Below are 26,848 nucleotides of genomic sequence, written 5' to 3' on the forward strand. Positions count from 1 at the left end.
TTCGGTATCACGATTTGATTAGAACTTATTGATAATAACATAGAAACATAAGCTATTTGCGGTAGAACTACCTAGAAGTACAAAACTAAAAAAAAAATATATACTTTTATTTATTTTTGTATCAGGACCAAAGTCCGTTTTAATAATTCACCAGGGACTGACATCTAAGTCCAACGTACTGGAAACAGTTACAAGTTATCGACACCACAAGATTCCTCGAGGACGAGAATACATAATTCCAGCCAATGGAGGTTTTTATGTCAGATTAAAGGGTTTCTTCAGTAACAAGTCTAGACTAGCAATCGTATACGGATCGTTTCGTTATGAAGGTAACTAGTTTTCAAACAAGACAGCAGTAACAAAATAACAACACTGTTCAGTTGATTGTATCATAAGTTAATTTGATAAATTATTTTTTGTATAATTCAACTATTATAACAAATTATTGTTATTATAAATTCTATTTTTTACGTTTTGTTGCTTTTCAGTCAAATGTCTGGCTCAATGGATAAGTAAGTTTTTAAATTCCTAGTTGAACTTCCTTAAACCCGTTACTCGTTCGGATGACATGATTTGATTGGATATTTAATAAAGTGTCTTATATTTCTTGAACGTTTGAGAATGTTACACAACTGGAGAGTTCCAGTGTTTGTAACCAGTGACAGTACTCGAATCCAAAGGCACTACACATTTTAACAACTATGACTGAGTCGCCCCAGTATCATGTAGAATACGTATAGGCATAGGACTGACAGCGTCATTTGTCAAATTAGGCATAGGAGTGACAGTGTCATTTATCAAATACAGATAACCAACAGATACAAAAGGTCTTAATTCCTCTCTAAGTACATCAACCTTTATATTAGTGGTCAAGTAAGCAACATCGGATGATCTGGTGAAACTACATCATGTGTGGACATGAAGGCACTGGGTTTTTCCTCCTTCTCTTTTTATCTTTCTCAAATACCAACAACCTGACATAACACGACAAAGTTATTTTTTTTCTAAATTGCAAATAGGCCTCGTTGGTTTAAATGAAATTTCATCCTCACTGTAAGAAGACTTCGGACTATAAGAACTGTTTTTATAGAAGAGTACTCAACTTTATTACATTGATCAAACACAGGCTTTTGTTGAGATGATAATAATTCCTTTTCATGAAAGGTAGTTTTATGTGTTAATATGTTATACTTGGAAAGAGCAGCTGTTTCCTGTAGTGTTTCAACTTTCTTTTCGTTCAAATAAGTTTTGAGGTCGTCACTTGTACAGCATTTAAATTCCACAATTAAACATAATTGTCTTAGTTTGTCAAAACTGTTACTAATATGCATAAAATTGCACCGTCGATCAAAATATACCTCATTTTTGTTGGTAAATTCTATATAAGTTTGATTATCCTGGTTGCGAAAATTTTGACAACAAGCCTGCAATACTAACTTATATATCTTGACAACAGCTATTTAAGCATTATCACAATTCGTACAACTTTCTAAAGGCAGAGTGGTGTAAGTTTCTTGTGCTTTACCAGATAAAACACTTTGTAATAATAATGGCCATATTTTAGTGGACCATTGAAATTCTCAGAATGTTGGAAACATTTAGCAACTTTATTTCCATTAAAAGGTGGTAGTTTAACATATCTATTAAATTTAAAGTTGTTATTTTATCTTGGTCGATCACATTTGAGTCTAATTTCCATTTCTTTCAGTCTGATTTCTCTTTCGGTTTCAATGAGAGCTTTCTCGGCCTTCAGACGTTTATTTTCTCTCTCTTTTGGCTTCGATACGAGCTTGTTCAAGCTTGGTTTGTTTGAGTTTTAACTGGATCTCCGACTTATCTTTATCATGCAACGTCGATTGGCCGATAGGGACACTAGAATATTCCCCTAATGCTTTTTCAGACAACAAACCACCATCGACTAATACAGTGGAACCTCGGTTCTCGAACTAAATCTGTTCCAGAAGGCTGTTCGAAAACCTAATCAATTTTTCCCATAAGAAATACTGTAAATTAAATTAATCCGTTACAGACCTCCAAACATTACGCATTATGAAGCATTTTAAGTAAAAATATTGCTTATTTATACCTGTATAATAATACTTACATGCATAAAGTCAACTACAAAAACTATAAACACAATAAAAAAACAATAAATGAAAATTTAACTGCGCTTTACCTGTGCTGAGGAGAGCTGATGGCGTAAATGAAAGGTGGTGAGGAACGTGGAGAGTAGGAGGGTTATTATTGTTTGGAAGGGGAGTCACCTTCCATAAAAACATCAGGTAACTCTTCTTCTGGGGTTCTTTTTGTTTTCTGTCTCTTTGCACCACTACAACCTGCTTGAGACTCACTGGACCTATTTCTCACTAAAAACCTGTCTAATGAGGTTTGTTTTTGTCTGCATTTTAAAATGTTTCTGAAGTAAGACATGGCATTGTCATTGAAAAGATTTATGCTGCGGTTTGCTTCAGCTTTGTCAGGGTGAAATTTTTCCACAAAACTTTGTAATTCTCCCCATTTTCCACACATTTCTTTGATTACTGAACTGGGAACATCCTCCCTTCCCTCCTGAAGACACTTCCTCGGTTGCCTTCTGTTGCTGCTCCTGCTGAAAGTCTTGGAGTTCTTTTCTGGTGAGCTCAGTGTTGTGATCTTCTACCAACTCCTCCACATCATCACCACTCACATTCAAACCCATACACTTGCCTAGTGAGACAATATCCTCGACAACAATTTCTTCCAGGCTGAATTCATGGTCCTCAAAGACACTTCCCTCCAAGCTATGTCTATGATCCTCAAGCAATGGAGGATATTAAAGTGATTTTTTCCAGAGGTCACTTCAAAGTACCTTTGAAAAAGCGCTTTGGTGTAGAGTTTCTTAAAGTTCGATATGACCTGATGGTCCATGGGCTGAATGAGAGGAGTCGTGTTAGGGAGCAAGAGCTTCACCGTAATGAAACTGTACTCCTCCATCAACCCGTCCTCCAAGCCTGGTGGGTGAGCAGGTGCATTGTGCATCACTAGAAGGGCCTTCTTTTCCGTGAGGTAATTCTTTACATTTGGGGCAAACACTTCTTGGACCCACTCCATAAAAAATTGCCTGGTTACCAATGCTTTACTAGTAGCCCTCCACATGACATTTAGTTTACTTTTCAGGACATTATTTTTCTTAAAAACCCTCGGATTCTCAGAATGGTACATAAGCAAAGGCTTAAGTTTTAAGTCCCCACTTGCATTACTACATAACAAAAGAGTTAGCCTGTTCTTCATTGGCTTGTGTCCTAGCAGTGGCATCACTTGTATCAGAACCCGTTCCAGGGGTGTTTTTCAGGAGGTCAGCATGCAACTGCTTTGCTTTCTCACAAATGATGGTCTCAGAAATGCTATCACCAGCTAACTGTTTTTCGTTTACCCAAATCAACAACAGTTTTTCTACCTCTTCCATTGTTTGTGATCTTTGTTTTGTAAGCACTGTTACTCCTTTTGCAACATCAGCTCTTTTGATAATATCTTTATTTATCAGTATGATGCAGACTGTAGACTTCGCCATACCAAACTGTGTAGCAAGGTCAGATACGCGAACACCACTCTCATACTTCGCTATGAGATCTTTTTCACCTCTGTTGTGGCTCTAACAACTTTTATTTTTGGTTTGCTGCTTTTATTATCCTTCTTTGACCCCATGGTGGCTTATTTAATCAGAATATTTAGAAAAACAACAAAAAACAAAAAGAAAAACGAAAACGTTCACAGCAGATTTTAGCGGGGGTGTGGACTCAGCGACAGATGCGGGTAAAATGTTTTGGGCAAGCTTGGCGTGGACTGAAAATGGCCAAAGGGTCGTTCAGGTCATCAGTCGAGTTATTTCGGGTGTTCGGGCCACGACAGCTTGGTTCAGGAACCGAGTTTATGTTCGAGAACCGAGGTACTCAAACAATATGTTCGAAAACCAAATTGTATTTCCGAATGTATTTCATAATACGCTTTTTCAGTTCATTTTTCTCATTGATTTCTTAATCTCTAGTTCTAAAACCTTGAAAAGTTTAAGCAATTCACTTTTGTTTTATCTTTTCAGTTGTTTGAGGGAGGGTGATTCAAGAAAACCTTGATAATCAGATATATCTTCTTGGTGCTGATAAATACAAATTGAATTATCTTTTGCATTTGAATTTAGGTCGAACTTCATTTTCAATTTAGATCTTGGATACGAGTCTCCAATTTATTATGTCACATATTGAAATTTCAAATGATATGAAACTGAGTTAAAGGATAATTTGAATTAATGTTTTTAAATGTCAATATGCATCCAATTTATGATATTTACCAACAAGATTGACACAAGCAGTTTCTTTTTAATACAAATATACTTTAATATACAAAAAATAATACAATTCACGATGACAGTTATTACGAAGAAGGATTTATGTAGACAAGTTTTAAAGACTTAAAAAGAGTGTTGAGGCCTCTATCTTGTCTAAAAATTTCTTGATATCTTATCGAAAATTTACGAAAAGCAAATTTATCATGAGTTGAGGTAGTTGCAGTTCACTTAACAGGGAGCTAGCTAGCTTTACGCTCTTCGCTAGTCACATGTCGAGTTTTTCACCGCTGAAGTTAAATGGTTTTTCAAATGTTCGAATTTTATAAACGTTCCTGATCAAATATTTAGAGTTTCTAAATGTAAATATAACTTAAACAAACATCGATATATTAAAACAGCTATATGATAGGAAATACGTCACAGTATGATTAAAATATGATTTCCAATTATTATTTTTATTTTACTCTTTGTTACTTTTGAATCAAGTGTTTGGCTTAATGAATAAGTAAGTTTTTAATTCTTAGTTGAACTTCCTCTAACCCGTTACCTACCTTGACCTCGTTCTAATGATATGGTATGACTGAGTATTAAATGAAGTTTATGATATTTTTTGAACGTTTCAGAATGTTATTCCACTGGAGAGTTTCAATGTTTGAACGGTCGTTGTTTGACACACAGACTTCGTTGTGATGCGTTCAATCATTGTGCTGATGGTTCTGATGAACATTCTTGTTCAGGTAGGTAGGAGAGTAATGAAGATTTTCTGTTTCTTATTGGGAAGAATATTTTTTATAACCTTGTGGTGCAAAACGATACTTTGTAATTTTAGAACCTTGTTTTATTATCCGTTTTATAGACAACTGTTATTAAAAAGTTTCCTAATTTCCAATACATTTCATTATATTCAAAATTAAATTATCCGAATAATTTAATTACTAGAATAGAGAGATGAATATTATTTACGTGAACTGAAATTTCACGTTTTAAACAAATTTGTAATTGTCTGTTATCTAAAATGCAAACGAAGATAAAGAATTCAACACACTTTTTGTTTTCTATTACCAACTTTCCTATTATCGAGTACCTCTTTTAATCCACATGATTCATATACGTTTTATTGTATAAGCTCTCCCTGTTCATAGTTGACCAAAATTTTTAACTATAAACTACTAATTACTGCTTTAAATGAGGATGCATATTTATCAGTATTATTGAAATTAGCATGATGTGTTACACCATTACCTTTCTAGATAACTCTGTTGCACTGAAAATACATGAAATGAGAAATAAAATAATTCATACAAAAGATCACACGGCCTTGAAAATTTGCAATATTAAGTCATTTTCCACACTTATTAGTTCTAGAAAGTTTGCTTTATTTAGATCAGTGAATGATTTTAGCCCTAAATATACACATCAAGGGTTGGTGTGAAATCAAACGAAGATAGTAAAAGGTCATCCACTCGGTAGACTCAGCGGATAACCCAATGTGGCTTTGCTATAAGAAAACTCACAAAAGGTCATATTCGTTGGATGATAGATTTAATTTTCTACAACTTTTTATCTCTAAAAGTGAGACATGATCAAGTACAACCGTTAAAGTATAAGTGCATTAAAAATACAAATAGTGAAAGAAATCTAAGTTTTACTTTTAAAGATTTAAGTATTTTTATTCAACGCATCTTTTTATGTTGGTAAAATTACATATGTATACACGTTTCCCATACTAGATTAGCTCAATAAACACTGATATTGTAGAAAATAATTTTAGGAACACTTGACCTTAATAAAGTTACCATAACAAATAATTATTAATGTTCATTATATTTAAGCTTTCGTTAAGCGTTAAATGTGACGATCAATCCCACTATTCGTTGGTAAAAGAATAGCCCAAGAGTTGGCAGTGGGTAGTAATGACCAGCTGCCTTCCCTATAGTCTTACATTGCTAAATTAAGGACTGCTAGCGCAGATAGCCCTCGTGTAGCTTTGCGCGAAATTCAAAACAAACTAAAACCGAGAAACAAAAATATCAAATGTAAAGAAACATTGTTAGTCTGTATACGACATTATTGAATCATAATAAATAAACTAAACGATGTCAATAGTATTGAAATGAAAAGTTCCATCTTCAAAATAATCATCCATTTTTATTTGTAGGATATAAAGGCTCAGCAAGTTCATCGGACAGCGACTGGTGGGAAATTTTAACCCCCAACTACTATTTTCCTAACCACGCTAAAATATCAGAAAGAGGGAGTAATACTATAGTTTTGATAGCTAGCTTAGCTGGAATTGGAATTTTTATCTTAACCACTCTTATGATTCTGGTGAAGCTTTACAAGAAACGATCTAATGTAGATACCAACAGAGGGAGTCTCCATACAATCAGTGGAGAAATTGGCAAGTAACAATTTTTTTATAGTTTTATTACGTCTATGTTGTTAGAGGATTGGCATACAAACAAGCCGCTCAATTGGATTATTTTCTGCGAAAATTTAAAAACAATATATATTAGGAACTATATATAAACGCATTAGCTTCTTGTTTTTATTATTTCTGTAGAATATAACAGGGATTGTGAAATAAACTTTAACTGGTGGCTTATCTTCATCGAGAATTTTATGATAATACAACAACAGTGAGATGCATATAAATTATATATACAAAAAGAATATGAATATCTAAGATTGGTCTTTGCATAATTAATGAACAAGAAGTAAATAACTATTAGTATAAAAAGTTTCCCTTTTCAACAACTTTTAAGTATATCCGTTAGAGGGCTGACGATATTTGATATTTGTATATTCATTTATTTATTGTGAGCCATCATACTTGTCACTGAACTAGTTGGGGTCCGAAATTTAAAAATGTCTCTATAATATTGGGGTTTTCATTGAAATTTTGGAGTAAAGATATCATAACTTTTGGAAGGGCATAATAATAAATGTCATTTGCTGTGACAAATGTTTAGATATATACAGTGATTATACTTATTAGCAATACGAGTAATAGCATTTTAAACGTTTCAGATCAGAGTCGAATAACAAGTCGACTTATTGTGATGTCAGATCCTCCACGTTATGACCCTCCGCCATCTTATGAAGATGTTTTAAAATTTTATTTATCACCACCACCAACCTACATTAGTGTTTTTGGGAATCGACGTAACCAGGAAAGAAATCTTAGAGAAGTTTCTGGAAATTTATTCGTGATTGATAATGTTGCCTATGGGTCTGAAAGTCCAAATGACCAAGAAATGGAAACGTCTCAGGATCTACAAGCTGACCAAACTGAAAGATGTCATGGTTCAATTCTTACAGATTCAGCTACTAGTGAAAGAGGACCGGATGAGAATACCAGAGAGATTTCTGCCAATTCTTATGTTACAGTTGAAAAACGTACGATACCTTCCGTCATTCTTAGCCAAGAAAAGTGTAATACACTTACAGACGAAAGTGCCAATATGTCTGAAACTGAGTTTGTTAATCTCGACCCATGTGGATTAGGTTGTCCTGAGAATTTAAGTTCAGAAGGTCAAGCTGAGTTTCATTTTAATCTTGGACATGCATATTCTGCCAATAGTACGTCCATCAACTCATTCTTTGGTATTTCTGAGGTCTCTATGCCCACAACACAAGTTAAAACTCATCACAGGTGCAATTTTAATGGCATTTGTTTATGCCCTGATTCTTCAGTACCAAGACAAATACCAAGACTTCTGCTTGACATTCCATCGGACCATTGTGCAGATAGATCTTTCTGCGAAATTAGAAGAAAAGATCGAGATGAAGGACATTCTTTTACGTCATATGAAACTGAAAGAAATAAAAATTCGTCGCTTATGAAAGATTATTCTGCAATAATTTGTGCAAGAAACTCGTTGAAGGAGACTGAAGATTCAGGTGTAAATAATATAATTTCCTCTTGCTCTTCGTCAGCAATCACTGCTTCGTCAATCAATAATTTGCTAGTTATGAATTTGTCTGAACTGACACAATCTCAGCCTGATTTGACCAAAATCTATAAAGAGAAACCATCTAGAAGAAATTCTCGATCGTTCGGCCATTTTGATTTCGCAGAAATTTTAAAATCAAATCATTTACGAATCTTCTTAAAGAGAAAATCGAGTTTGAATGATGGTCACAAAGCCAATGACTACGTAAAATGTTTGACTATGTTTAATAGTCAGGGAAATCATTCCGGTACTTTCACTAATACATTGGGTTTTCAACCGTCACCCCAAAAAACAGTTTCTTTGACTTACAAAGAACAAAAAAAGTTCAAGAATTGTTTCTGAGCGTAATAGCATTAATGTATTACAAGTCTTAGAATCTGACTGTAAATCTTCAACAGAGCAAAATTTAAACGGAGAAGCTAAACCTTTTCTAGATCGTATTAAATCTCGCTTGATGTTGTTGTCCACATCAGAAGATAGGCGTAAAACTTCTCCATTGTCGCTATCTCCATCAGATGGTGGACACAATCCCCGGGATAAACTCTCAAGTAAATTATATTGGAATTTTAATAACACTGCTTGAACCACTGTTATTAAGTTTTTTTGTGTTTCTTTATGCTGGTGAAACCTGAAAAACGTTCGTGTATTATGCTTTTAGTTGTTGGACCATCCTTAGTTATAAAAGACCAATGTATTATGAAGATGTTAGGAATGTGTGGTACAAACCGTTCGAATTTCATCTTACGAATTAATCGTTCAACGTATTAAATTTGTACTTTTCGAATTAGAAATCAGAGTTATTTTTTTATTGTACCAGTATCCGTTTCTGTGCAATAATTGCATGGTTTTGTTGTCTCAAACTTCTCGGGTAGTGTCAGTTCTAGATAAACTAAACAATCGTTTTGATTGGGCCAAAGACGGTTTCGTAACTGCTTGTACCAAATAAATTAATAGTTTTATCAAATGAGGGTTCTTGTATAAAAGCAGCTACGATGGCTACGTTATAGTACCACGTAAACAATTCATTTGGTTTTATTAACATTTCTTAATTTTTTTAAAATAAATGTCCAACTATCATAAGATACTTTAATTTAATACTTCTGTTCTTATAAAATGGAATATTCGGATTTTTTTTCTGTAGCTAGATTTCAGCTGAAATATAGCATTTTGAGCTTTTTATATTCTATTAAATAATATTATTTATGAGTCAAAACCTACCAAAGAAATTAATCACTGATCTGGAGTAACCATTAACTTCACGTTAAGGGTTAATGTATTGACACTTGACGTTAAACTACGGCCATATTGTTGTTCCTTAGCTTGCCGAGTGCGACTCTAACAGCGTTAATCACATGGGTATCCAAGTGATGGCTGAATGTTTTGTAATCACTTATCTATTTCATTTGTGATGCTCTCAAGTTTTTCAGTATTTTTTGTCGATTCTCTGCATGCGTTTTAATTTATTTGTATATTATTTTTCAGTTTTTGTAGTAACAATGAAAGAAAATAGCTATATCAAAATATTTGTATATAGAGCTGTTGTTCTAAAAATAAAGACAATATTTCTTGGACTGAATTTATTTTATTGTCGTCTCATATATTATTAGTAATAAATTGATAAACTTTAGTGTAAGTCTTACAAAATGTTGTAAAGTGGGAATCATAGTGACAACATAAGGTAAGGATTAATATTGAAACAGCACAAACTTTTAAGTGTCGTATTTCAGTATTTCTTAATGCAGCTTAAAAGTGTTACAATGAAAAGCATATATTTAAAAGATTAGGCTAATAAAGTGTAAGGATTCCTGAATATGTTTATATTTAATATCATAACTTATTAAATAATTAGTTGATAAATGTTCTGCATACATTGAAATATATTTCTGCATTTGTAAGATAGTGCTCTATATGTCTTAGGTGTTGCATAAATATTTTAATACTCCATACAATTTAAAACTATTGATAATTATATAAAATCAACTTATACGTTTCTCTGTGTTTCTTACCTGTAAATTAAGATTATTTTGAGCAACGTGAGGTATTAGTACTTTTACAAAACACATAATAACTTTATCAAACTGATAATGTGATTTTCGTCTGGTGTACACTTAAATATGTATCCATTTAAACCGGAAGAAACTCTCTAGAGATTTTACCTCTCTTCAAAAACACATCTGTTTCCTGCACTAACTGCATTTTCTTGATGAATTTCACCATTTGTTCATTACAGGAGTTTCTTTGAACAACTCCCTCTTGGCTGGCATACTTTGATTACCCTTGTCGATGTCTTTATTAAATCCTCCCTATTGTTCTCTTTGTTGTAAGATAAGCAAGGTTTTAGCATTTTCATCATTCAAAGATTTCTAAAAATATTAATGTTACCTTTTGTTCTACATTAACTACATTACCAGCTATGGTTGCTTCCTTGGAAGAAGAAAGGTTTGCAGTTTGATGTATCTTCGTAATCATCACCATCCTGCATAGGGGCATGCGTACATCAAGATCATACACGGGTATCAAACAACGTCTAATGCATCTGTAGAGCCATTATAGAATACTATGTGACCTTTCATGACATGCAAAATTGATGTCTCATGCTGGACAGTGCAGTTTCCTGTTTTATTTCATGAAGCAAGAGGAATAATTTATATGCTTCCGTGAACTATTGAAGTATAGGATTGGTCTTACAGCCCTAAGAAAAACCTAACAGTTTCATTTTAAAGTGATCCTGGCTTAACTTGTTCGTCAAACGATCTTTCCTAGACAGTGTAAATGATGACAAAAAGTATGGTATTACTGTTACACCCACTTGATTGTAGTTCAAAAGTGAATAAATGAAATCTCATGTACACACATTCATTGCCTAGCAATGTCTGTTAATGGATACCCAATTTTCTTTTTGATACAAATTCTCATTGGACTGTCGCAGTTTTAAGATATAGGGTCTGTGAAATTAGGCAAATATAAGTATCAAACGTTTTTATAAATTTAACTGTAAATTCACTTTCCTTAAAATCAGTTGCAATTAAGTCTTTGTTGAAAAGTTCGATAACATTTGCTACAATTTAATTTAAAGTTTGTGCTGTAAAATTAAATTTCATTTTGTACTTCTGTCATGGATAATTTATTTCCTAGGTGTGTAAATGTTGGTCTTGCGGATGAATAGAGTGGAGCTAAATCCGAAATACCTATAATATTCTGTAGAATGAAACACCATACTAAATGGAATACTACTACTACATATGTAGTATTTGTTTTGGGCTTTTAAACACTCATTTAAATACATATGACCGACTAATTGCAACTTTTAATATACAAGTAATGAACCTCCAGTTGTATGATACACGTTCGGAGTCCAAAACGATTAAACAATAAGATGTTACGAAATATGCGAAGTAATACAACTGATGCATTTTTGTCCGATATCTTCTTCATAAGTTTAACATACAGTTTTCCCCTTCTTACCTCAGATATTTAATGATTTCATCTAATCCTAGTTGTTCGGTGAAGTTACAATATGTGTTCCACAAGGGAAAACCCACAGCGGTAAGTTTGTAGCACTAAATTCGCGTTTCTTCAAGTGGTGTAGATCTGCTCTTAGCAAACAAGTTAAGAAAAAAATAAAGTTGGTAGGAGATTTAACAGTGAAAATTATGTATATAGTTTATGTAACTTATCTTCTATTTAACAACGTAAATTTACTTGTAACGAACCGCCCCATTTGATTAATAATAGGAAGGCTAATAAAGCAGAGTTTCGATACCCCTGGTAGACACACACAGCATTGGTTAACTCAGCAAAACAAAAAGATACTTAACTCATTTATTTTTAATCAACAGTGAATTCATTTATAAACGAATTACTTTTAAAAGCTTAGTAGACCTGCACGTGGATTTTCTAATTTGAACCATATAGTCATGCGTAACGAGTTGGACTGAGAAAAATAATTCTGTATCAATTCAGGAAAGATAACCTTTCAGTTCAACCAGAGTACGTTAAAAAACCTTTTTACAAAGACTTTGTTTGAAACATAAAACAAACTGAGGCTAGAGACTTAATCTATTCTTTACTGGCAAACACCTCAAAACGTACATAAGGTAATTTGATTTATCACACAATTATTTTCTAAATTCATTCTCCACATATTAAAGTTAGAGTCAGGTTGAAGAAAAGTTAATTTTAGACAAGCTTTAGTATACACAATTCTTGAAGATCCACTGCTAACAGTACTGTCATTTAAAAAACATGATTCTCTATCTAATTATTGATGACGAGAAACCCACTTGAAATAAAAATGGGTCTCAGGACAGCTGGTATGTGTATTAACACTTACTGATAACGTTTCGATCTTCCTGGGTTACCTTCTCGTTAACCTTATCAAAAAAAGTGTTAGGCCTGTCGTTTGGATATATACGATTCAATATACATTTGTTCACACTCTGAAATAAAGTACATATTGTACAATTCACATAGAAATAGCCACGCGTTATCCATGCACAGCGTTATTTTATCACGACAGTTTAGAGAAAATGAAATATTATGGTTGAGGTTCAACTCACAGACAGGTGGCCAGATAAATGTCAGGAGCTGAACAGAATTGTAAGAAATTTAGTCACACAAAATATCGGTAAAATGAAGTAAGCAGTGCTAATACAAAACAGTACAAGCTTATATGAACAAAGTAAATTGAAAGTGCAATAAGAGGGAAGTAAAAGAAAAACATGGATGAATAAATTAAAAGTCGAAAACTCCACTGAAATATACAGAGGCAAAAATATACTAGTCTTAAGTTGTAGGCCTAACACAAGTGTCTCCTTAGGCAGCTTCGAACAGACGAAATACTTGAACACCAAAACGCTTATTCGTTTTGAAATAACCGTTACGCTTTCTCATGTTAAGATATTAAAATCACATAAACAGACATTATGATCAACGTTTTGAAAGTCGTGCGTCAAAACTTAATTTGGTTGAGTTGTACGATGTTTTCTTTTATTAAAAAAAGAAGTTTATTTTAAGTTATGTAGTTATAGTCTATTATAAAATCTTTTCATGATTAATACCTGCATAAGTTGCATAAGTTATTTTATAGTGAGTCTAGCCATATCTTCGCCATATGAAAAGAGTGCACTAGTTAAAAATATATTATGTAGTTAAACACAGTTAGAGTAAATGTTAAGTTATTAACAACCAAGTGCATTTTAAATTCAAATTAGGTTTGTTATGTTCAGAAACGTTTAGTGTATATTAGTTATCTTTGTAATTTGAGAAGGTCAGTATTTAAAACGCGTGGGATGTAATGGTAGAAAAAAGAAGTCTTATTTTCTGTAAAAAAGTTACGTAAAGGAGTGAAATTGTAAGATAAATCAGGTTATGTTATCGCATACACTTTCGAAAGTTTTGATGTAATGTTTACGGTTATGGATTCAAAATAAAAACTTAAGTGGCATTTATTTTTTAAACATGCCAGCATGAAAGACCTTAGTAATGCAAGGTTTAGACACTATTTACACAAAGTGTAAGTCATTTTAAGTTAGTTAAACTTTCGGCTTGTGGACGAACGAAAGTAAAAACTTAAGGTTTTACTACAATAGTTGAAATTAAGGTGTACAACGACTGTATATATGAACTTACAATGACATGAGACTTCGATTAATAACTACAGTAGTAAATATTACTATAATTTATTAAGTTGCAGAAGAAAAACAAATCAATGTAATAAAGAAAGTAAACAACAATAATAATAATAATAATAATAAATAAAAAAAAAAAAGCATTAAGACAGGAACCAGCCCAACACAGGAAAAATTCATTCTTTCTTACTGCACGTGCATGACGTACAACTGCAGGGTTCTCCTTCTGCAAAAGGAGGAAAATATGTATAATAAGAATCGAAATTTAACCAGGTGATAATTTAGTAGATAATGAAGAAATTACACAATTGATTGTGGGTAAAAAGTTGAACTTCACACACTGGAGATTCTACATACCTGTACACTTACATCGATGTTCAGTTTCATCCTCTTTATTGCACGTAGTACACTTACAACCATCTTTACCACATGTGCACTTCTCGATACATGTGCATGTAGGATCTTTAAAGAAATATGGCATAAATTAGGCGTTATGAGAGATCCATGTGTAGATTAATAGCCGATTATGTCAGAAAGTTTAGTTAATGGTCAAGTCTAATAACAAACTTAGTGGTTGGTGTTAAACTAAGAAAAAACACGTACATTGAAAGTTGCACATTTACATTATATCGCTAGTTAAAAACTTGTTTATTATTTGTAATGTACGGTAAGTTAACTCCTATCATGAAGTTTATATGGTTTAGTTTTGTTAAGTAACAGAGTCAAGATACGAGTAACGTTTTTTGTTTTTGTTAACGAAAGTGTTAAAAAAGATAATGGTTGAGTGTGGTTGCAATTGGAAGTTAGTTATGTCAAGTTTGGTAAAGGAAACTTACCTATTAAAGAGTCCTTAGATAACGGGTTTAGCCTTCACCATGTCTGAAGGTCATATTGTTCAGCGGAACGAAACAAGTTAGAAATGTGCAAGTTTAGTGTTAAACGTAGGAAATAAAATATTCAGTGGTGAAGTAGGAGTTAAGAGCAAGGGGGAGGAAGTATAGAAGAACCGAGTAGATTACCATTACTCAAACATCATTGAGAGAGTAATTATTCATACACGTATTTATATTGTTGGTGCAATGATCGACAGCCACTTATATTGTTACTATGCAATCAAGTAGTTTTATACTTGTCTACAGGTCATTTTAATACGGAATGTGTCACGTCATTAATCGACAGAATCAGTTCTAGTTTAGAAACTAGTTTTATGCTTTGCAAGTAAGATAGAGTTTTCTACAAACAACTTAAATATCAATATATTGACGTCATCGGTTAATACACGTTAGTTTATGTGGAGTGTTGAAAAATAAGTAGTTTCAGTGAAGACATAGTAAAACAAAAATCAATGTTTAGTCAACCTGCAATGTTCAGTTTACTTTCTTTGAAGGGTAAGCTCAAAGAGTTTGAGACTAATTAGTTTGCAAGTATTAATATTCAACTATTCCTAAAGTAAAGTGATATTAACAACTTTGTATAAGAGAACCTTTTCATACCTTTACACTTGCAGCTTCTTTCAGTTTCGTCTTTTTTGTTGCACGCGGTGCACTTACACCCCTCTTCTTTACCACACGTGCACTCTTTGATGCACATGCACATTTGGTCTTTAAGGAAATATTCGTAGGTATTAGAATTTATAACTGTAGTAATACGTTAGTTACGAGTTTATTAAAACCATAGTTATTTGTAGATATTAAAGAGTAACTAATGTAGAGATCAGTCTGTCAAGCGATGTTCAACTTTAAATATTCATTCCAATAACATCTAGATCTTTTCATAAGTAAGAAGACATTTAAGATAAGTACAACATTGGAAAAGAATTTGAGGGGAAACTTCACGATTTAAGGAAGTTAGATTTTGCAATAGGATTTGAGAGTACGGTTAAGGTTAATGGTTCAAGCGTAGCTTAAGACGTTGGCAAGCTACTAGTGTTGTTATAAATAAGAACATCCTACCCAGACTTTACGATCAAAGTTTTAAGTTACAGTGAAATAAGTACAGAAGAAAGCTTAAATATTGAATTAGTAGCTTAAAATATACGTTCTTATGCGTACCCAACTTCAAAGTCTTTATCTACACCGAACAATTCAGATATAAAACAATATTTAACAAAACTCTACAAATACTTCCAGCTTCCATTACTTCACTATAAAACGATTTAATATAAACACATTACCAATTACTTTTATCATACACTATAATAAAAACAAATTACCTCCACATTTACAACCAAGTTCTGCCATAGTGGGAAGATTAACAAACAATCTATACTCTAATCCCGTCAAATCTTTCTGTGAGTGGCGTTTTTATTTTAACCGAGTACAAGATTCGTGTGCAAAATGACCAGTTACGTACCGTGAGTAATTTCTAGCCAATCATGATGAATAAACATGTCATGATTAGTATAAACTATAATATATCTAAATATTTAATATAACTGGTTCGAACTTGAAAAAAAAAGTTTAAAACTACTTCACTGTAACATCTACTATTGGTGATAAAAACACACGTAACTACACATCAGGTGTATCGGTTTCAAATTTTTACCATCTTCTGGTGTTTAAACCTAAAGATAATAGTAATACCTCCTGTCCACCCCATCGGAGGCAAGTTTGTAAGCTCAGAACGCCAAAATTCGGATTTTTATATAAACAAACAACAATGTAACAACCACTACACAAAATTAAAAGGATGAAAGTTACTATGTATGTGTCAAGTGACGTTAACAAAGTGCTAGAAATTGATTTAAAAACAATAATTGAGTTACCAAGACCCAATGAAGCGGTTACATAAGGATAGTCTATAGTGTTATAAAAGCTCCATTGTTAATAATATAAATAATTAATAGAGAAAGCTGGTTTATATTTAATGATAAATAGTTTATTAAAATCATTCTTTATATTTTCTCCGACCAGTAAATTATTGTAATTTCAAAATGCGAACATTATCGGCTGTATTAAATATTGATGGACTTGTCATTGAACACTTTTAATATCAAAACGTCTTGTTGGCTGGATCACTCCCCCTTTTCCAGCTTTTCACAAAATGTGTGATAATCTTCTAAAACTAAATTATTTTGGAGTTAGATTCCTCTTGTGTTCAGGTTTGTACTTATATCAAACAAACTTTTTCTTATTTCTGTTTATAAAAGAGAACTACCGTTTAAGTGATGTTTCTTTATTCTGCAATTTCTATAAAATACCTGGTCGTGTTATGTCCGATACTTGTACTTTGAACAACATAAAAGAAACAGAGACAACACACAGTGTTATAGGCCCGACATAGCCAAGCGTGTTAAGGCGTGTGACTCGTAATCTGAGGGTCGCGGGTTCGCATCCCCGTCGCACCAAATATGCTCGCCCTTTCAGCCGTGGAGGGGTTATAATGTGACGGTCAATCCCACTATTCGTTGGTAAAAGAGCAGCCCAAGAGTTGGCGGTGGGTGGTGATTACTAGCTACCTTCCCTCTACTCTTACAACCACTTCCCTTGAGTAGCTTTGTGCGAAATTCAAAAAACAAACAAACAAACACATAGTGTTTGTGTCCATATATGGACGTAGTTTAACCAGATCACCTAATGTTGTTGATTTGGTCACATTTATAAAGACTGGTGTAGTTAGGAAGGAATTTAGGTTTTTTGTGTCTGTTGGTTCTGTGTCTTTGACAAATAACACTGATAATCCCATACCAATACATGTGTTACGTGATAATGGGACTGCGCAATCACTGTTGGTAGAAGGTGTATTACCTTTAGATTAGAGTTCTGCCATGGGCGAGTTTGTTATTGTTCAGGGTATTGAGAGTGGTTTTGTTAATTTTTCTCTTCATAATATTTGTTTAACATCAGTCCTAGTTGTGGTTGGAGTAAGACATATACTGCCAGTTAAGGGTGTGTAATCATTGTTGGTAAACGATTAGGCTGGGTGGAATTTGTTGATAGAAGGTTAGTGAACCGATTACTGTTTTTGTCTAAAGATGACGTTTTTGTTGAGGAGAATCCAGAGAAGTTTCTCGTTAATAATCGAACATACAAATGAAACTCAAAATAACACAAACCGGTGTCACAAGTTAATACTGAGTCGGCATTACCTTGGATTTCATTTGCATTGACTTTTGTCACCTTGGGCTTTTTCTTGCGTTAGTACATTTGTATCTATATTAACTGTCACAATAACATTCTCTACTACAAGTGTACAGTGAACCTTTAAAACTGAAAACTAAATACCATAAGTTATTAGTAGTTTCTAGGTATAGCTGATGTTGATTTGCAGTTCTGTTCTTTCTTAGTTAAGTTTTATAAAATGTTATGCAATTGATGATTAGGGTTATCACACATCCCAGTAAAACTGTAACCTCTATAGATTATAAGTTTCGTTTTTTGTAAACTTATGTGCACCTTAACAAATGTTCAAGATGCATGCAACTGACAATCCATGCAAGGATAATCACCTGTCAAATACAAAAATCACATAGTACAGTGTACTTTCCGTACTATGTTTTCTAAACCTCATCTGTCATTAAGCAGTTCTAGATGAAAAAAATCTGACCGGCGCCACAAAACCTAAACGTAATCACTAAATAGGTTCAGATAAACTTCACAAATTTAAAAAGTCATTTACTTAAACAATGTTTTAACAAACTGTATGGCTTTAAAATTTCCTGCACCAGACAGCACATTGTTGGACTGTGTACACGATTTAAGATGGTATGGTACTTTAGTAGATAGCCTAGTCTTCTCAAATTAAGATTACAGCAACAATAAATGAACGTTGTGACGTTGCTAAGAAGTCTAGAGATGTACTCAGCTTTGGACCAAAATATACTTTATGTAATGGCTTCTGATGGTTAGTCTTAGGAATCCTTTAAAATGTTATATCTTAACATTATCAACAAATTATAAGTATAATAGGAAAGCAAGATTTGAAGATATCAACCATATGGTTTAAATCTTGTAAACTTTGCACATGTTTTACAACTTGTGATTGGAAGAAAGATCCTATAAGAAGACAATAGAAGCATTTCCAAGTGTTATTTGATAAAACAAACAAACAAACTTGAATGTAAAGTTAAGAAACGAGGATCATTAGTGAACCAATGTATTTTCCTTGTTAATAAGTAATACTTTCTAAAAATACTTGTGAGAATATCAGAAAAGATGCTGTGTTTTCTGTGCTCTGCCCGCCACGGGTATTGAAACCTGAGCTATAGAGTTAAAAGTTCACAGACATGCCGCTGTGCCACTAAGGAAGTTTACTGATGTAATTAGTCGTTAAAAAAATACTTGCAAATACACTAGCACAAACAAACTATGTTCTTTTGTGAAAATTTATTCAATGCTTTGGTGAACTAATAAAATGTTGTAGTATATATAAACTGCAAATTTGAAAATATACTGAAATAGAATTTCTGATTTGTATCAAATATTTAAACTAATATATGTTTGAATCATTATAAGAACTACTACTAGTAAGGCAAAATCATAATCTACTATTTTTAATTTATGTTGAGTTTAAACAATGTAAGATAAAACTCGTGATGATGAGAAACCCACTTGAAGTAAAAATGTGTTCTCAAGACGGCTGGTATAGGAATTAAAACTTTAATTGAAATAAAGTATAGAACAGCGTTTCAACTTTCTAACTAGTTTATGTTTAATATTTTGAATTTCGCGAAAAGCTACTCAAGGGCTATCTGCGCTAGCCGTCCCTAATTCAGCAGTGTAAGACTAGAGGGAAGGCAGCTAGTCATCACCACCCCCACCGCCAACTCGTGAGCTACCCTTTTACCAACGAATAGTGGGATTGACCGTAACATTATAACGCCCCCACGGCTGAAAGGACGAGCATGTTTGGTGCGACCGGGATTCGAACTCGCTACCATCGAATTACGAGTCGAACGTCGTAACATACTTGGCCGTGCCAGGCTATCCTTCTAACTTGTTTAACAAAATGTTTTAGCACAAAGAGAACAACATAGCTAAAAACAAACTATAAAAAAATGAATTAGCATACAGTAATAACCGAATTAGTGGCATTTCAGAGCTGAAGTAATCATTTTGATTCAAGTGTGAAGTTATGTGTGCAACAAAACCTGAATCATAGAATCCTTCATAAACCACAGAAGTCTGTTAATTTAACTAACTGTTACAAACAACCTGATTGACAGGTGAATTATAAATCAGAAGATTCATATTTGTCCTTTTAACTTTAATTTTGAAATTACTGAAACAACACCTGCTTTCAGGTTTTCAACTTTTTGAGGTTTGATTTAAACAAGTTTTCTTCCGCACATGAATACAGAACAGCAACGGGAAGATAAAGAAATAACATTAAAAATATTAACGAAAAATCTTGGCATTTCTAAAGTCTCAACGATTTTCAGTACGGCAACACGTGGTTATTACACTGTCGATCTTAGATATTGAAATTTGTTTTCTTAGTTTAACGTTAAAAATTTAATGAGAAATCTCGGCATTTCTAAAGTCTCAACGATTTTCAGTGCGGTAACACATGGTTATTACACTGTATATCTTGAATATTGACATTTGTTTTCTTAGTTTAACGTTAAAAATTTAATGAGAAATCTCGGCATTTCTAAAGTCTCAACGATTTTCAGTATGGTAACACGTGGTTGCTACACTGTCGATCTTAAATATTGAAATTTGTTTTATTATTTTAATTTTTGAAATTAGAGTTGAACAACAAGAAGAAAAAACAAAAAATAGATTTAGTAAGATTGGGAACTAAAGTACTAGGTAAAAGCTATTGATTTAAATTTTAGTAGTGTAACGTGTAGTATAACGTTAGATTAGGTTTAGTACGCGTAACGGTTCTTTAGGCTTAGTTATAATTCAACATGCAGTGTGATTTTATGACGAGTTAAATCCATCGTTTTATTTCATAAACACAGTATAAAACTAGTAGACTGTCAAAGTTAGGATTAACGTGTTAACAAAAAGCTACTGGCATTTAATCACAGTGTCGATTGTTTATTCTAATTTTACAAATAGTATAATGGTTAAGACTATTTTGGGAGTTAAGCGTTCCCAGTTTGTTAGGTGCGATAAGTGATATGAGTGGAATTTATTTAGAAATGCTACACTATTATGAACTTTTAAGGAAGCTAGTAGTAAGGATGTTTAACTTATATGTAGAGTTTTCAGGTTGGAAAAAAAGTTGAAGCCCATCCTAACTACAGTGGAAGGAAGTAGAAAATTAGAAGGATAAACTATGAGAAATGGCAGAAGAATTTCAAGAGGAGCTCTAGCTTTTACTTGTAGGGATGTCATTAACTAAGATTAACAATGACATTCAAGAAGTAGAAATGATGTTTTAGGGTTAAAAGTGGTGAACTTAATTGTAAAGACCCTATTCTATTGAGCAACAGATTTCAGCTATTGGTTTACGTGACGAGAAACGATTGGAGGGAGAGAAAGCAAAAGGGGTGGAGAAGGATACAGATTACAGATTTGGAACTTAAATATGTTACAATTATACGCGAGTCCTTGACATGGCATGTGGATAGAATAGTATGTGGGGTAAATAGGGAGAAAAGTGTTATATTGTGCTATCCTGGGGCACATGTGGAAGACACAACTCGCAGAACGAGAAATGTAATAAACGGAACTGATAACAATGCACATTTTCTGTGCACATAGGGACTAATTATATGGGGAAGAGTAAGTCATAGGGGTTAATTAATAAATGCAATGTGTTAATAAAAGCATTTAAAGATAAAAGCCATAAGTTAATTGTATCAGGGATACTTCCAAGAATTAACTATGTAGATGAAATTTCGAGTTGGTCATTAGGGCTAAATTCTATGCTAAAATTGATATCTAAGGATGAGCAGGTTAGCTTGTCAGACTAGTGGGATCAGTTAAGTGAAAGGAGAGAACGTTTTGCAGTGGAAAAGTAAGAAAGGATCTGGCATGTTTGGAAGGGTTATTAACTCAATTGTAAGGCAAAGGAAAGTTTTAAACTGGGTCGATATAATGAGGAGGGCAAAGATAAACTAAATGAAACAAACCTAAGATGTTGAGGAAAGTTTCGCATAGGAAATGAGTACAAAAGTAGATGTATGGATATGTTTAACTGCTACTATTGTTTTATTAGAAGTATAAGAAATAAAATAGATGACTTTAGGGTAACGACAGAAATAGAATATTTTGAAATAATGGGGATAATTGGAACATGGTTAAATGTAGATGATTTTGAGGACAGAATGTGTTTGAAATAATGGTTGTAGGTTACTTAATAGGAACAGAGTAGTAAAGAGAGGGGTGAAATGGCTCTATATGTAAAGCGTGAGTTACATTCTTTAGAAGTTGAGAATATTAAGGGTAATAACAAGGAAATTTAATCCATTTTGGTTTCTATTAATAGATATCAAGAGAAAAAGCTCTAAGTAGGGATTTGTTACATACTACAAGCCGAAACTGATGAAAATAGTGAGAAACTTTACAGTGAGATTAATATTTCAGCTGTTAATGAAGTCATAATTATAGAAAATTTTAATTTCTGACATATTGATTGGGAAATGCTATAGCCAAACCATGAGGGAGAAAGGTTTCTGAAAATTGTTCAAGTTGGATTTCTAGATCAATTGGTCAAGAAATCTACTAAAATGATGCTATTTTAGATTTATTGTTAACTTCTTATATACAAATAGTTGAGAGGGTGGGTTGAAATGGGGAAGACCTAGGTACAAATGATCATCAGTGTATTGGATTTGATGTTTTGCTGCATATGGGAATCAGGAGTAATATTTTGATTTAAAATTTCAAAAACTAATTTTGGAGGAATGTAACAACAATTATCTATTGTAACTTGGGCAGCTTAGTTATTTGGAGATACTGAGAAAATGTAGAAATTATTTTTGATAAAAAAATAAAGAAAAGTATAACAAAATAAAAAATAAATTGACTGGTATTATATAGATGATTAAGAAGATCAAGAAAGTTGGTCAAACACGAAATTAAGAGATTCAAAAGGATGTATGAAAAACATTTGGCTGAAAGCATAAAATTAATAGTAAGAATTTTTAAAATTACATTTGGTGTAATCAAAATTCTGGGATGAGGAAAGGTAGGACTCTTAAGATGTGATAAAGAAAGACTTTTATATGATTACCATGACTTATCCAATATCGTTCCCTTGGCTGTGGTTACCCTAGATAGTGGATAGGTCAAATTACTCAAATGGCTAGGTTATTATATTCTGCTTTTTCTTGCGTTTTTACTAATGAAGTCTTAAGCATTACTCCTCATCTTGAACAACTGATAGATTAAAACAATTTGAACAAGACAACTGCATAAATTCTGAGCTGGTTAAAATAAAATTAGAAAGTTTAAAGAATGATAAGGCTACTGGACTACATTATTTGCCCGAGGGTATTAAAGGAATATAATAGTACAGAAAAGCATAGCTACAGAAAGTAAAAGATAGAGAATCAAAAAATTGCATACAAACAAATTGACAGCATTAGTAAAATGAATCTTCTTCGAACTTAGCGATGCAACTTAACTCAGTCAAATTTATAGACAAATATGTTGTGTAACCTTGGCCTAAATCTTATATTTTATACGTTTATTAACTCCCCGATTTCGATTTACAGCTTTATGACTTTATACAACAAATAAATTAGTTTCATTTCAAGTTTACTTAGATGTAAGTGATTACTGGAAATTAACTACTTCGTTTTTTCTGCTTCATCAGTTTGTCGAGTATATCTGATGAAACTGATTATACACCAGTTATCATAATACGATAACTCAATGGTGAGGAGTAGCTACATGGAAACATTAATACATATAGAAGTTTCTTATATGTTTTTATTGATATTTTTAAACAGTATTTCAACTGACCTATTCAAATAAAAATATCTTTAAAATTCGTAAAGCTTTAGTGATGTACATTATTAGATATAATTACAGTAATAATTTATGTTTTAGCCATATTTTGGTTGAAAACATACTTATTTAGATGTAAGACTGTAATTGCCTCAACTTTAAGCTAAAAATATTCACATCCTTATTACGTTAACAATAGTTTAATAAAAGGAGCATTTTGAACCTAAACCCTTGGATAAAAACATTAGATTATCTGAAATAATGGATTCTATTGATATTTTTTCTTACAGTGACAGGATTATGTTCAAGGGAGGTCATCTTAAAACAAAATACAAGATAAATAATAGCGATGTTAGAGTAGATCTTAGAGTATGGAACAATGATTTGACAAATAATATACATAGGTATGAAACATGACTAATTATGTCACGTCTTAAATACAGTGCAGGAAGATAATGGTGGAAAGTGAAACCATAAACATACTTGTGTCCTGAAAAAGCCAATTTCTTTTAAAGTATCAGCCTTTCAGCAACTTCAGTTGTACGGAGAGCAGAAGAACTTGGAGAGAACATTGCATTACAGATACGTCAAAAAAGCGAGAAACTTCCTATGGTATTATCTGACACTGGATGAGTCTACTGATCTCTCGAGTACGTCACAACTTCTCGTGTTCATTCGTGGAGTTAATTTGGACTTTCAGATCACGGAGAGTTTGCAGCATGCACAGAATAATAACTAGAGAAGACATTTTCATGGAAGTGCATAAAACTTTGCAAGACTATAACCTTCAGTAGAATCAGCTTAGACGTGTAACAGTTGATGGAGGAAAAAACATGGCTGGAGTAAAGAAGGGTCTGGTGGGGCTGATCAGGAAACAGTTGGAAGATCTTCAACTCCCAAGCGCTCTGTTCATACACTGCATCATACATCAGCAAGCACTCTGTGGAAAAGACTTAGATATTTCTTGCGTACTGAAACCAGTCATTTGTGCAGTGAACTTCATTCGGGGTCATGCACTTAATCATCGCCAGTTCAAGGCGTTTCTTGAAGAAATTGATTCGGATTTCTGTGACTTGCCTTATCACATGGTGGTGAGGTGGCTCAGCTGCAGTAAAGTCTTGTCTCGTTTTTGTAAGCTGAGAAGAGAAATAGATATATTTCTTATCGAGAAATATAGAGCCGATCCACTTCTGTCTGATCCAACCTGGTTGTCAAAGTTGTCATTTTTTGGTTGACATCACATCCCACATGAATTAATTAAACTTGAAACTTCAGGGGAATAATAACTTTGTCTGTGATCTCTATAGAATCATTAAAGAATTTTGGAGAAAGCTGTCATTGTTTGAAGCACATTTGGAAGGAGGAAACCTCTTTCATCTTCAGTGTTTCAATGAGTTTCATGCTGGAATCACAAAAGATGTCAACCTGGAGTTTCAGAAAAAGATTATTGGTGATTTAAATAAGCATTTTTAGAGAGATTTTCGGATCTCGATAGAATTGAAAGTGACATTCTCCTTTTTCAGAATCCTTTTGATTGTGTAATTGGTGACGTGCCAGTGGAACTTCAGCTGGAGGTCATCGATTTGCAAGGAAATGGCTTGTTGAAAGCAAAACACAGAGAGGGGCAACTTATTGAATATTACAGCTGCATACCTGAAGATGATTTTCCAAAGCTGAAGTAGTTCGCATCTCGTATAGTATCAGTGTTCGGAACAACTTATGTCTATGAACAAGCATTTTCAAAAATGAAGTGTGTGAAGTCGGTACATCGATCAAGGTTGACTGATGAACATTTGAAAGCAATTCTAATGATTGGATGCAGCAATTCAAAACCGAACATTGAAGATAATTTGAAAGCCAAACGCCAGTTTCATAAATCTCACTAACTTTTTTGCGGCTTAGTGAAATTCAGATACGTATTCACTATGAGCGATGTGACAATTGTTTTTGCTAATGTCACCTTCTTTGATAACCTTTTGGTGAATAAAAATGTTGCTTGTATTTTTGTTTGTTTTTTATTATGTGTGTATTGATGTTACTCCCACATGGCTAATGTGGCATCCTAAACTTAGTGTTAAGTCTTTCACAGAGAGATTTCGTTCTAGATTATGAGTATTGAACATAATGATCATGTGGCCCGCGCTTCTCATTCCCCAAGTAATCTGGCCCCCTATGATAAATGTTTGGTGCCTCCTGCTTGAAACTAACATTATTTATATTCCTGCAAAACAAAAAACGTAAATTTTTTTTTACCCCTATAATTCTCTGTTAGTATACTTGATACCTAAATTAAAGAAGCAAAAGGCGGGAAGAGAACGCACAGTAACAGAAACAATTAGACTAATGACGAAGGGCATACAAACTTTTTACTGTTAACACGAAATGTAGCGTTTGACAGCGCGAGAACCATTGAACAAGTATTGGATTTTGTTACGAATTGTTGGACTGAGTGCTCAAGGTATTGATAGGTTTCGCGACAACAAACAAACAATCTTTTCGTAATTAGAAAACCAATTATATGTCAAGAGACATCACAGCATTAATCAGAAGAAATGAAGTTTTGTTCACATTGAATTCAAGTATAATTAACAAATAAAGGATAAAATGAATAAAGAAAATCTAAGTTAATTGATTAACAAAATGACCACAACTGGATTCTTTAACAACAAAATGTTATTAAAAGGAAGGTCATGACAAGAATAATGGGCCCGGCATGGCCAAGCGTGTTGAGGCGTGCGACTCGTAATCTGAGGGTCGCTGGTTCGCATCTCCGTCGCGCCAAACATGCTTGCCCTTTCAGCCGTGGGGGCGTTATAATGTTACGGTCAATCCCACTATTCGTTGGTAAAAGAGTAGCCCAAGAGTTGGCGGTGGGTGGTGATGACTAGTTTCCTTCCCTCTAGTCTTACACTGCTAAATTAGGGACGGCTAGCACAGATAGCCCTCTAGTAGCTTTGTGCGAAATTCAAAAACAAACAAACAAAGACAATAATAATAAAAAAAACAAACGAAAATGTAAATATCTTGTAGATCTTCTGTAGAGAATATTTTATTTTCTGAATGTGAAAACCCAAAACATTTCGAACGAACTCC

At 33.3% G+C, this 26,848-nt stretch overlaps 1 protein-coding gene and 1 long non-coding RNA gene across 6 annotated transcripts in view; one reads left to right on the forward strand and one right to left on the reverse strand.

The window, feature by feature from the left end:
- The window catches only part of LOC143236717 (uncharacterized), a 62,619-nt gene extending 52,748 nt beyond the window's left edge, over positions 1 to 9,871 (forward strand). For all 5 annotated transcript variants that reach the window (XM_076475152.1, XM_076475149.1, XM_076475151.1 and 2 more), the window contains 4 exons: positions 126 to 329; positions 4,945 to 5,058; positions 6,480 to 6,722; positions 7,352 to 9,871. In XM_076475152.1, the coding sequence (XP_076331267.1) occupies positions 126 to 329; positions 4,945 to 5,058; positions 6,480 to 6,722; positions 7,352 to 8,619 (1,829 nt within the window). In that variant the 3' untranslated portion in view covers positions 8,620 to 9,871. The remainder of the gene's footprint in view (positions 1 to 125; positions 330 to 4,944; positions 5,059 to 6,479; positions 6,723 to 7,351) is intronic.
- A 3,965-nt stretch (positions 9,872 to 13,836) lies between these two features.
- LOC143238221 (uncharacterized) lies at positions 13,837 to 16,277 on the reverse strand. The gene is made up of 4 exons (XR_013020464.1): positions 16,120 to 16,277; positions 15,401 to 15,508; positions 14,265 to 14,369; positions 13,837 to 14,133 (listed from the first exon to the last, which is right to left on the reverse strand). It is a non-coding gene; the product is annotated as an uncharacterized LOC143238221 (long non-coding RNA).
- Between the last annotated feature and the right edge of the window lie 10,571 nt (positions 16,278 to 26,848).

Source organism: Tachypleus tridentatus, chromosome 13 (assembly GCF_004210375.1).
Source record: "Tachypleus tridentatus isolate NWPU-2018 chromosome 13, ASM421037v1, whole genome shotgun sequence".
In the NCBI taxonomy this organism is placed as follows: domain Eukaryota; kingdom Metazoa; phylum Arthropoda; class Merostomata; order Xiphosura; family Limulidae; genus Tachypleus; species Tachypleus tridentatus.